At 42.0% G+C, this 13,373-nt stretch overlaps 1 protein-coding gene across 1 annotated transcript; it reads left to right on the top strand.

The window, feature by feature from the left end:
• Nucleotides 1-839: 839 nt before the first annotated feature.
• gdi1 (GDP dissociation inhibitor 1) lies at nucleotides 840-12,269 on the top strand. The gene is made up of 11 exons (XM_088991875.1): nucleotides 840-1,313; nucleotides 3,340-3,447; nucleotides 3,540-3,639; nucleotides 4,423-4,557; nucleotides 4,637-4,835; nucleotides 5,927-6,058; nucleotides 6,136-6,235; nucleotides 6,798-6,969; nucleotides 8,289-8,433; nucleotides 8,514-8,568; nucleotides 10,343-12,269. Exons 1-11 carry the CDS (start codon nucleotides 1,269-1,271, stop codon nucleotides 10,493-10,495), a joined length of 1,344 nt encoding a protein of 447 aa, XP_088848001.1. The 5' UTR covers nucleotides 840-1,268; the 3' UTR covers nucleotides 10,496-12,269.
• The last annotated feature ends 1,104 nt before the right edge of the window (nucleotides 12,270-13,373 follow it).

Raw genomic sequence — 13,373 nt, 5'->3', positions numbered from 1 at the left:
GAAGGAGCATCCAACGAAAAAAATTCAAACCCCAGATGAAAAAATATTTTGGAAGGGCGTCGTGCTGTTGTTGAAACCACATTTTGCAAAAGTTCCATCTGCATCCTTCTCTACTACATTAAAAGTAGGGATAAATGCAAAATTCAGAAAAAAATGTCATTATGATGAAAAAAAAACAAGAGATTAAAAAAACGCGGAATAATGATTTTGAAAAGTTGATTTGCATTATTACGAGAATAAATGTGAATTATTATGAAGGAAAAATAAGACAACGTGGATGTAAATAAGATTTATTTATTTTCTTTTGAAAAAAAAAAAACATTATCCCCCACAAATTAGTGCCATGTTACCGTATATCATAAAACTTGAAACGTAATACCTTATGGTGTTATGATTTATCAGGTTCAAACGTGAAACGTGTCATGTTATAACGTGGAACTTAATACACATTCATATCATACTGCTAATATTGACCTTTTTTAAACATGTCGTGATTACGAGTACGTTTTAATCTTGAGAACAAAACACGTTTGAGCCAAATTCGATGGACGTGACACATGCAGGTACGCCTGGCGACTGTCCTTGGTGCTTCAGTACCATTCTGTCAGCATATTCGCTTAGATTAAAATGTAAAATAAATAACACAAAGAACTGGCCGTGTTGTATATAAACACCACAATCCCTAAAAAACATGAACAACAATTATTTTTTTTAATGTTTCCTCGCTATTTTCTACGCAGAAAGTGTGTGAAAGCAGCTCAGACAGCTGTGGTGGCGGAGGGATACCTAGCCTTCCTCCACATAATACTGCGTCTCCAACTGGAAAAGAGGGATAGATCAAGAAAATACGGGACGATGTGGTGTTAAAGGGCGGTGTGGTCTTTTCAAACTCTGAGACATGTTCTGAATCCGAGCGTGAACTGAACCGCAGGCGGGGAGACGTTAGCATGCCTTTTCCTGTTCGGAGTCCATTGTGAGGAGGCGGGAGGGAGCGCACTATTTGCCGACGCGCAGGCAGTTACGCTGTTCCCGAGCGCTCCAGTGTCCAGGCCATCTTTGGTCGTCCTCGCCACTGACATCTACTGTGGACACCTTTGCTCTTCCAACCCCTCGCTGCTTCATCTCATGATTACAAAACAGATTTAACGTGCCAAGCAGGCGTCCGGAGCAGCGGCACCGAGAGCAGGAGACCCACTGTCAATTTTCCCCTTTCGCTGCGTTTCTCACAGAAAAAGAGGGCGAGACGGGAGAAGCGGTTCGACAACAACATGGATGAAGAATATGACGTGATCGTTTTGGGCACCGGACTCACAGTAAGACGTCAAGCTTAATTTTTTTGCATCCCCGTGCTGCTAATGAGCGTGCTTTAGTTTTGATCAGCGCCATTGAGGCCCGAAGGGTAAAATGCAACCCGGCGGCGCATTCGTGATATTTGGACATCGTGAAAGAAAATGTTCATTTAGTAGCTTTGGTAGACGCCCAAGTACGTGACACTGGGAGTGGAATGATACGTGGACGGGCGGTGACCGGTTTGGTGTGCGTGGGGGTGTAGTGTTGCAGCCTGTAGCATCTTTTAGGCGTCACCCCTCCGCCGCTGCTGCTCCTCCTCGCCGCTGCAGGCCAGAGCTCCACTCCACCTATCGCATCGGTTGACAATTGCTGATTCTCGCCACGTCACGACACGATATTAAAGTGCTCTCATCCCCATTTTGAGGAGATTTAATTCGAATCGCAAAAGTGGTCATTCTTGACGAAGGAGCATTCTCGACTCAGTTTGTCAATACCCATTGATTACTAATGTGAATACGTGATCATGACACGCACAGTACGGCGTACAATATTAATTGTCGTTTTTTTCTAGCAAAGAGTAAAAGTCGAGAATTGCTGAAGGCAGAGTTGGCGCATGCGCACATGAGCCTGTCTCTCCTCCGTCTGGATCCGTCTGTTCAACTGGCATCACTTCCGCTATCCGCTATTTTGTCCAGGGGAGGGAGCTGAAGTGACTTGAGTTAGGGGCTAAATCACTCCAATATCAAATGAAACACGGCCCAGCGTGATATAAATCGGTACAAGTAATTATGAGTACTTTACAGATCACACAGCGGATTTGTGCTCCTGATAGGCTGTGGGCGTGTTTTGGGTTTTGGTGTGAGGCGGGATACATGTTGAACACCTGTACAGTAAAGGAAAGTTCTGAGTCTTCAATTAAACAAACTACCATATCTTTTTTTGTCAATGTACACTAGTGCTGCAACGAATGCTAATTTAAATTGTTGGTTAATTTATATTTATGTTTGAATACATTGATACATTGGATCAAAGTATTTTTTCTATTCCATTCTTTTCTTGAAAAACTGGAGATTATTTAAATTGTACGAATGTACGAATATAACATGATGATTCAGTTCCTACTTTGATTCGTAATATTATCTAATTCACTGCCAATCACGAATTTATTTTAAAATATGACAGAGCGCACTTCCCGAATTTGTTGGGGTTTTGTTTTTTCTTGTTTGAGTGCCGAAGCGGTGGTCATGGCCTCTAGCTGTGTTTTTTCCCTTCCACTAGGGGACAGCATTTCCCTTTTTTCCATGTTATCGCTTTGTTCCATCTTCAGTTGTTGTCAAAGCGCTATATAAACCAATATCTATGTATAGCATTGTATTTTGGACAGCAGCCCTCATTTCAAGCTCATATAACTCCAAACCCAAATAATTAACTCTTTTTTTTCTGATGAAATAAGAGAGTCTAAGGTTTCTTACACTGCATTGAATGTTTATGTAGTCCTAAAACTAAATATTCTGTGGGTCCTGGGATTCAAGTAACAATGACAAAAACCCTGGCATGCAGTCAACACATTTTTGAACGTCTGGCAGTGAATGGGTCAATCAGAAAAAAAACTAAATATTGCTTGTTGTATTCCAAAGTAAAGCAAATGTTTGGTAAAATGTATTTAAAAATAACTGAAATTAAAAATAAATACAGTAAATAAATAGCCTGAAATTAAATGTTTTTTTTTTCTTTCAGAATGATATTACTCTGTGGTTATTATGGGGCTGTTTTTTATTTATTTTTTGAACATTTTGTAGTTAACCTTTTCATGGACAGCGGTTACAACAGTGTACATCTGATCATGGGATCAGGTTACAGGGTACATGAAAGGGTTAAATAATAATTGATTTTTTTTTTGGTTGGTAACAGCGAATGGTGAATTGCTGGCCCTTTATTTGTAAGACATTTATTTCTACCGTCCTCAACCTCTCATGCAATATTTCTTAATTGTCTGGTGAAAATCCTATTTAATGATATTCATCGTTTGTTTGTAATTGTTTTGTGCAGGAATGCATCCTATCTGGGATCATGTCTGTGAATGGCAAAAAGGTTCTGCACATGGACAGGAACCCTTATTACGGTGGTGAGAGTTCCTCCATCACTCCTCTGGAAGAGGTAATGGGCTCCTCAATAATGTTTGACATGCTGCGTTTCCTTTAGCATTTACCTGCAGCGTCCATTCATGTCTGTCTTGGGCTTTCCCTCAGCTTTACAAGCGCTTCAGCCTCCCGAACAGTCCTCCTGATTCGATGGGTCGGGGACGTGACTGGAACGTGGACCTCATACCCAAGTTCCTCATGGCCAACGGTCAGTTCAGGTTCCTGCGTCGAGTACAGTAAAGCGCTTGGACCTCAAACAACTTTGAAAAATACGTGATTTCTTTCCCTCAAAATTGTCATTTTCATATATGAATATTTTTTTCAAGGTCCTTTTCCTTTGAAGATATATTTCGACACACATAACGAATGAATATTAACTCATTCAGTGGAAAAACGTGTCTGCTCCAGTGCCAGGATTTTTGCCATTGTCAATTTCCAGGACCCACAGAATAGAGTTTTAGGACTACATACAATATGGCGTTAGAAACCTTAGACTTTCTTCTTTCATCAGAAAAAAAATATATATATTTTTTAATTTTAATTCCTAAAGTATATGGGTCTGGAGTTACTACTGAGTTACTACTTGAGACACTTGATGCAAAAAACTATTCATTCCATCAAGCCAACAACGACCATCACAAAGGTAAATAAAACGACTTTATTTTCTAGGACAGTTTATTTCCTTAATTATAATACCATAACACATTTATTATACATAAAACAGGGTATATTTTGTGTAGTTTTAAGGCGAAGAAAATTAGAAAGTAGAAAATTATGTTTTATGTGGACCTGGGAACGGATTATTCTCATTTTAATGGTTTCCTATGTGAAATCATTTTTTGGGATACACACTTTTTGGGGGGATACACACTTTTTGCCTGCCACACTCTGTCTGGGAACCAATTAAGTTCGTAAGCCAAAGTATCACTGTATTGTCCTTCAAAGAACTGTTGTCACTTAAGCATCAATCAGCTTGTGTGCGTGAGCCCAGGTCAGCTGGTGAAGATGCTGCTGTACACAGAAGTGACCCGGTACCTGGATTTCAAAGTGGTGGAGGGAAGCTTCGTCTACAAGGGAGGAAAGATCTACAAGGTGCCATCCACTGAGACTGAGGCGTTAGCTTCAAGTAAGCCAAAAACCTTCTACAAGTTGAGTACCGCCGCCAAGCGCCGCCTGATAACTAACTCCGTTACTTAAATCTCCAGATTTGATGGGAATGTTTGAGAAGCGTCGCTTCCGCAAGTTTCTGGTCTTTGTGGCTAACTTTGACGAGAACGACCCGAAAACCTTTGAGGGTGTAGATCCCAAGACCACCACCATGAGGGAGGTTTACAAGAAGTTTGACCTGGGCCAGGACGTCATTGATTTTACCGGCCACGCCCTCGCCCTCTATAGGACGGATGAGTAAGAGTACCCACCTGCATGTCAATTCATGGTGCTGTTCCATCAAAATAAAATAAAAAAATGTCATTGTTGTGCATAACATCGGTCACAATTAGGTTATGCAGTATTTCAGGTGTTTGGAATAGTCAACAAAAACCAAAAGGCCTGCAAAATAAGCGGAAAAGAATTTGTTGTTGAGGATTCAAGATGTGATTCCGACACACTGAGCAGAAGCTAAAAATTTGTGAATGAGTGAATGCGTTTTTAAAAAATGTGATAAATAATAATAATATTAACTCATTCACTGACATTCACGAATTTATTCGGGAATTGAAAATATGACGTAGAGTTCCATTCCTGATTCCATTCCGTTTTTTTTTTTTTTTTTGTTTTAGGCGCTGATAAAGCGCTGGCCATGGCCTCTGGCAATGTTTTTACCATTTACAAGGGGCAGCATTTCCCTTTTCCATGTTAGCGCTTTGTTCCAGCTTCAGCTGTTGTTAAATCCTTATATCAACCAATATGTATGTATTGCATTGTATTTTGGACAGCCACCCTCATTTCAAGCTCATATAACTCCAGACCCATATCATTTAGGAATTAACTCTTTTTTTGATGAAAGAAGATAGTCTCATGTTTCTTATGCTGCATTGAAGGTTTATGTAGTCCTAAAACTCAATATTGTGTGGGTCCTAGAATTCGAGTGACAATGACAAAAACCCTGGCATTGGAGTGGACACATTTTTGCATGTCTGGGATTGAATGAGTTAAACACTAGCTTTAAAAGATTAATTGGTTATCAAAATAGTTGGCAATTGGTTGTTGGTTAATCAGTTAACCTCTGTTTTTCCTCACGATCAATTGGACCAGATGAAAATCGCCACCTAATCTTGATATTCCACTCAAAAACTATGCTGGTCTGAAATCTGACATGATCGCCATCAACTGGTTTCACTTTGGCATTACAGTTATGTTAACAACATGAATTGAACAGACAAATAGGGCGATGACCTGCCCCACAACACCCTAGTGAATCATATACTTGAAGAGATTCGGAAGACAATTGGAATTCAGTTCAAGATGAGACCAAATCTTTTTGTGTGTGTCATCAGGTACCTTGATTTCCCCTGCCTGGACACTATCAACCGAATCAAACTGTACAGCGAGTCGCTGGCACGTTACGGGAGGAGCCCGTACCTCTATCCCCTGTACGGCCTTGGAGAGCTGCCGCAGGGATTTGCCAGGTGCCGTGACAATGTTCTTTTATCTTCTGTTTCGTACGGATGGGCATGCTTGAACACTTTCTTTTCACTCTCGTTAGATTGAGCGCCATCTACGGAGGCACCTACATGCTGAACAAGCCCGTGGATGAAATTGTGATTGAAGACGGTCACGTGATTGGCGTCAAGTCTGAAGGCGAGGTAAGGCGACATCGACGATTATGAATAGTTCCAAATGCAAGTCAGTTCTCAGAAAAAAAGCTTCAAAAAAAGAAAGCCTAATAGAACAACTCAATCATGTCGACCTCTGCTCTCAGAAAAAACAAAAATGTCCATTGACTTTCACAAGTTAATTGTGAAAAGCGTTTTGACACCTGTAATTTAAACAAAAGTCATAGGAATGATTTAAGTCACAGGTGTCAAAGTCAAGGCCCGCGGGCCAAATCCGGCCCGCCACATCATTTTTTTCGGCCCGCAAAAGCAAATCAAACTTGTTAAATTCCATGATGATTGCTAAAATCTGAGCCAAATTTTCATATTTTTGGATGTCAACCACAATAAAAGTCATTATTCTTGACTTCAGATTTGAAAACGAGTTATTCATTAATTTGTTGTGTGCTCTATATGTAATATTTGAAGGGATTTAAACATTCTAATGGGTTCCCCAAATTCATAACGGCCCTCGAGAGGAAACCATAACTACAATGTGGCCCGCGGCAAAAAATGACTTTGACACCCCTGATTTAAGTGATCATTGTTCCAGGTGGCTCGGTGCAAGCAGCTTATCTGCGACCCCAGCTACATCCCAGACCGCGTACGCAAGGCGGGCCAGGTGATCCGCGTCATCTGCATCCTCAGCCATCCCATCAAAAACACCAACGACGCCAACTCCTGTCAGATCATCATCCCTCAGAATCAGGTCAACCGCAACTCCGGTGAGCGTCACTCGAAATCAACATGGCATTGCATCATACCACAAAGTTATCAAATCTGGGGAAATTTGCACCATTGATGACATTTGTATGAGATTCAGATCATTGCTTCAAGCCCCATTTGAAAAAGGTGGGAGAGAGACAGACAGAGAGGGGGAAGATAGAGGAGAGAGAGATACAGAGACAGGGGAAGAGGGAGAGAGACAGAGAGAGAGACAGATGGAGAGAGAGGGAGTGAGACAGAGAGAGGGGGAACCAGAGAGAGAGAGAGAGAAGTGAGAAGGGGAGGGAGAGAGGGAGGGGTTAGGGGGAGAGAGTGACGGAGAGAGACAATGAGAGAGATAGACAGAGGCAGAGGGGAAAGAGAGAGAGACAGAGAGAGGTGAGAGGGGTGTTTGAGGGAGAGAGAGTCAGAGAGAAAAAGAGAGAGACAGAGAGAGGGAGAGAGTGTGTGGTGAGGGAGAGAGAAAGAGAGACAGAGAGGGAGAGAGAGAGAGAGAAAGTCAGAGAGAGAGAGACCGAGAGAGGGAGAGAGATCTAGAGAGTGAGAGAGAGGGTGGTGAGGGAAAGAGAAAGAGAGAGAGAGGATGGGGGAGAGATAGGGGAAGAGAGAGAGAGAGACGGGGAGAGAGACAGAGAGGGGGGAGAGAGAGATAGAAAGTCAGAGAGAGAGAGAGATAGAGAAGGGTGGTGAGAGAGGGAAATAGAGAGAGAGAAAGAGAGGGGGGTGAGGAGAAGAGACTGAGAAGGGGAGAGAGAGAAAGTCAGAGAGAGAGAGAGAGAGAGAGAGAGAGAGAGAGAGAGACGGGGAGAGAGAGATAGAAAGTCAGAGAGAGATGTAGAGAGGGAGAGAGAGGGTGGTGAGGGAAATAGAGAGAGAGAGAGAGAGAGGGGGGAGAGACAGAGAGACTGAGAAGGGGAGAGAGAGAAAGTCAGAGACAGAGAGAGGGAGAGAGGAGAGAGAGAGAGAGAGAGAGAGAGAGAGAGAGACGGGGAGAGAGACAGAGGGGGGGGGGAGAGAGAGACAGAGCCTCCAAGATGCGTTTGTATTGTATTTTTGGAAGACATCTTTTCTGGTTTTTAGACTACTTCAATTTGTTTATCAGTAATCTGCGGCAACTATCTCGCAGAAATTTCTGCTAAAACATAGATTCGAAAACAGTTTTAGTGTTGTTTTAAGCTTTTTGTTTTGTATTGAAATCCTAATTTGTTCTTTTCAAGAATCTTGTTTTTTTTTTATGTGAAGCACCATGAGCTATACAATGCTCGTGTGAAAATTATAAAATAGCGTTGGTTGAGACAATCTGTTCCTTTTTGTGCAGACATCTACGTGTGCATGATCTCTTATGCCCACAACGTGGCGGCCCAGGGGAAGTACATCGCCATTGTCAGCACCACGGTAGAAACCAATGAGCCCGAATCTGAGATCCAACCAGCCTTCGAGCTGCTGGAGCCCATTGACCAAAAGTAAGTTCTCCTTTTCCATCGCTACTTGTCATCGACGTTTGGCTGGAGAACCATCAGAGTGAGCCATTGCTTTCTTGCAGGTTTGTGGCCATCAGCGATCTCTACGAGCCCACGGATGATGGCACGGAGAGTCAGGTGAGATTACCTCCGGTGATCTAACTTGTAATGGATGCTTTTATTACAGACAAGTCAGGTAATTAAATAACAAATAACGGCTCTGTCTGTAATAAAAGAATCCCTTACAAATTAGATAACAAGGAGACAGTATGAACTGAACCCAACTACTTCCGGTGATGTTGGGTAAAGTGTTTTTGAGACTTTTGAAAGGTGCATGTAAATTTAATGTATTATTATTATTATTATTATTATTATTATTATTATTATTATTAATAAAACTGCCATTAAATTAACACAATATATTTGCTTATGCAGCTCGCTACTATACAGTGTGCTAGCTCTGGCCAGTATGCGCTTATCACTCGCAGCTAGTGATACTATGATTGGCTAGTGACTAGCCAGTCATGTGACTAGTCAATCATAGTTCGTGAAAATTCTGACATCTGAAAAATCAAAACAATGGCTTCACATTCGGAGAATATGCTTTCTTGTTACACATCCAGTTATGAATATGATTCAAATAGTTCTGAAGAGGAAAGCATACAAGTTTGCAATCGATTAAATATTTTTTTCCGTGTCATTTTGAGGCAAACGGGCGGGGGGGGGGGGGGAATGTCGCACCCAAAAATGGCGACCGGCTCCCGTGAGGAATGAATCAGCCCGTTTCCACAGGCTGATAAATTCCTTCCATGGAGCTTGGACGCCCTCTTCTGGCGGCTTTTGGGTGCAACATCAAGGTTTTCAGACAAACAGTACAGCAAAATACATTGACGTGATGAAGGACTGCTACAATGTCTCTTTTTGTCGGTCGGGGGGGGGTCCTTTCATGACGTCACGTATGGACACGTCACCAACTCAAAAACAAGACTTACGGAATATTCAGCGCGAGTCTTAAAACGTAAAATAGAGCTACAGTAAAGTCTCGTTATATCGATATCGGATATATCGATAGTCCCGGTTATATCGATACTATTTCTATGCACGCACGGAGAAAATTACATGCAAACAGGGTCGGATATATCGATAGTCCCGGTTATATCGATATTTTTTCGGACTCCCTTGAATATCGATATAACGAGACTTTACTCTATATGCGATGGAATCTTTGTAAAATACGCTCGGTCGAAGTCATTTGAAGCCATTTTACAAATTATGGACACAACTTGACGGTGTTGTAAAACAATAGTTTGCTGCTGCGCCTATTCGTCCTGACTCCGCTACGCTGTAGTGTTTTTTTCTACTGAAGGAGTCTTTCTCCGAGAGAAGAACATTGTTATCGGTAGTTGTTGGCACTCTTTTTTTTTGTCTTTCTTTTTTTTGAGAATAGAGAACATCTCATGAGAGAACATGAGAGAATTCTGCTCCATGAGCTGTCAAAGCCAGTGTGTTTGATTTTATTCTGCTTTGTTTGCAGTGTTGTTTGCAGTGTCGTTTTTTTACTTTGTTTCTTTGCACATTTGCATGCCATTAAAAAAAAAAAAGACTTTTTCCCTTGAAAAAAAATTTGCGATGCACTGAAGCCGCGATAAGTGAACCGCGAAGTAGCGAGGGATCACTGTACTCTTCAATCACAAAATTAGATATATCACAGGCCTTGACAGTCCACCACTGTGTTACATGTCAGTCACAGGTTATTCAATTCTGCAGCATATTTAAAAATAGATTGATTTTTTTTCATGTACTCCTTATGAATTATCCAAATACAAATCACCGAACATCAAAAACGATCACGAGTCTCACCTCTGCATCGATTGCTCATAACACCAACAATAACCACGCCTTATCTTGCCAGATCTTCGCCTCCAGCTCCTACGATGCAACCACTCACTTTGAGACCACCTGCAACGACATCAAGGACATCTACAATCGCATGACGGGCAGCGACTTTGACTTTGAGAACATGAAGCGCAAACAGAACGACGTGTTCGGGGAGGACGAACAGTGAGCGGCCCATTCCAGAGGGAGTAGGCGGCGGCGGCGGCGGCGTTGGAAGGAGGCAAAAGAGACTCGATGGCAAGGTTGGAATGAAGGCGTGAAAAACAGTGCTGTGTCCTTCTTTTGCCTCCTTTTTCTTGTACGACCGCCTGCCTCCCTCCTGACACGCACATCAAACATACACACTCCACAGTCGCCGTAAAGCAGGGCTGATATGGTCCTTCATTTCATTGTCGAATCTATAATCACGTCTTGTCAGTAGCCGGTTTGAAGCATTTCATTATTTCTCTCATCTCACTTAACAGCTCCGTGTAGAATTTTCCGGAAGGATCTCACGTGCATGCATCGTAGTCACACGCAGTTAGTATTACGCAATCAACACGGATGGCGCCCATTGTCGGACCGTGCACGTCACCTGTCAGCCCTGCTTTCATCCGTACCACACGCCAATCCTACTCGGGGCGAAACGACGCGCGTTTTCTGGAGAACGGCTCTGTCAAACCATTGCCACGCTGTCGTGTTCCCATGTGCGCTCGCGGGCCAGCTCACCGGTTGGCTCTTTTCTTTCACTCCCGTGTGAAGACGCTTTTTGGTTTACATGTCACATCCCATTTACCATGGCAGTACAGTGAGACCTCAATTTACAAACACCTTATCTTACAAACTTTTCGTCTTACAAACGTCAAATTTCTGAAAATTAAACCTTACAATAAGCACTATTTTCATAATACACACCCACCACGGCTGGCGGAGTGATCTTCGGCGGAAGCACACGACCGAACAGCACCAGAGGTTAAGTAACCAACAGTCCTTATGGAAGGTGACTCACTCTCCTTCCATAAGCCATCAACGACCATCAAAAAGGTAAATAAAAATTTATTTTACAGCACAGTTTATTTCTTTAATTACATTCGTCATGTAATGCGCCTCTCTTTCCAAACAGCAATTCCCTTTGACCTTCGACCTCCTACGCCATTGCATCAAGCCATAAATGACCATCACAAATGTATATAAAGTGACTTTATGATAGAATGCAGTGTATTTCTTTCATTACAATACAATAGCACATTTATTATACATAGAATGTGTGTATGGTGTGTGTAGTTTTAAGGCTTATTTAGTTCAAAAGTATATTTTATGGAAACCCGGGAACGGATTATTCCCATTTTAATGGTTTCCTATGGGATTTTTTTTTTGAGATACACACTTTTCGCCTTACACACTCTGTCTGCGAACCAATTAAGTTCGTAAGTTGAGGTCTCACTGTAGTTTTAACATCTAAGTTTTTTTTAATATTTGCATTTGGTGCACGTTTTCACTGGCTGAAGTTATGACGTTTACAGAGGCGAGGTTCAAACTGTGCTTGAGTAGAAATGCTGTTGAGAGGAAATAAGACTGAGGTGAGACTTCTTTTCGGGCAGTCGGAAATGACAGATGGGAGCAAGTTTTCAATAGATTTGTCGGAAGTTTCACCCTGATATGAATGAAGACTGACATTTTGGCGGAAGGTGAAAGTGCCCAATTTTGTCCTCGTTGTTCTGACCCCCCCGTAGTTCAATGTGATGAGTTAGTTGCGTATCGGCTAAATGTATCGTCACATCCCTCAATAATGGGACATTGGCGCAGTTGGCAACTTTTTGGGGCTAATCACTATCACAATGGAATTGATATCAAAACAACTGCAGACATTCAGCATGAATTTGGGTGTTTTACATGGAAATCAGATGAGCACCGCTTTGGAAAGGAGGAAAACTAATGGGACAAATAAAATATCCCAAGCCAGACTTTGACTTTTGAATATTTTTCTTGCAAATCCTTGGCAGTCACATAAAAGCTGAAGTGTGGAAGGTGTCATCAGCAAATTTTATCCCTGGTGGATGCAACTGTCTTCACTTCTGTAAACTGAGTCAGAAAAATGCATACTCTATTGAATTCAGGTCAGGTGAATTGGCCACTTCTTTGCCTTCCAAAACTCTTTTTGGCACTTTCAAAAAACAATCATTGCCCACCTGTACTGCCAAGCGCGGGGCTTTCAATACATTCTCATGGATTGAGCAAACCACTTCACAATTGCTGCGTTTGTAAGCAGTGACAGCATCAAGAAATTCAGATGGGCAACCAACCAACCATACATGCCCGCCTAGCCGTGGAGAAAAACTAGGAGGTAAAAACACACACAAATGTCCTCAAATTCAAGCTGTAAGTCTGAACACTTTATTAGTTTCAATTCACATGCTTTTTGGCGGTTTTTCGAGGCAAAAAGACAACAAGTGTGACCATGTCCCAATATTTATGAATACGACAGACGGCCCTGAGATGCCTGCACAAAGACAAAGCCGAAAAGAAGTGCCGCCCCGCAACAAAACGACACACCGATATTTATTTGAAGCCTTAATTTGGGGTTTGAATGAAATCTTTGGGCTGTTACGTTCCTCTTAACAGCGCTCACCCACGTATGCCCTCTCCGATTGTTTCCTTTAGCAATAGTTCCCTTGGCAACCCCGAAAAGAAGGGGAGGGGTGGGTATATGTTTTAATTCTATTCTATATTTATTCAAGTTTACGATTTAATCCAGTACTTTCATTTGGATTGTTTTGCAACACGCTCACACACAAATACGGATCGATGATGTGTGTTCCATTTAACCCTGTCCAGCCAGCTATCTTTCTGTCTTATGTTTAACACGCTTGGACTGAAAAATGGTCGTAGCCACAGCCCAAGTCCGAATATGAACAGTTGTTTTTGCCGACTTCGCACTGTTTATTTTTGTTGGACTCGACACTGTTTGTGGTTGGACAAATGTGACCTGAAAATAACTGGAATCCTCGTTCCTCATCAATACATCGCCCTGCCTTCCTTAGCATAAAGTGCTATAACATCTTTATTTA

This window comes from Hippocampus bargibanti, linkage group LG01 (genome assembly GCF_051943395.1).
Source record: "Hippocampus bargibanti isolate YZ-2025 linkage group LG01, ASM5194339v1, whole genome shotgun sequence".
NCBI lineage: Eukaryota > Metazoa > Chordata > Actinopteri > Syngnathiformes > Syngnathidae > Hippocampus > Hippocampus bargibanti.
Note: the sequence above shows the minus strand (reverse complement) of the source record. Positions and strands in the feature narration are given on the sequence as shown.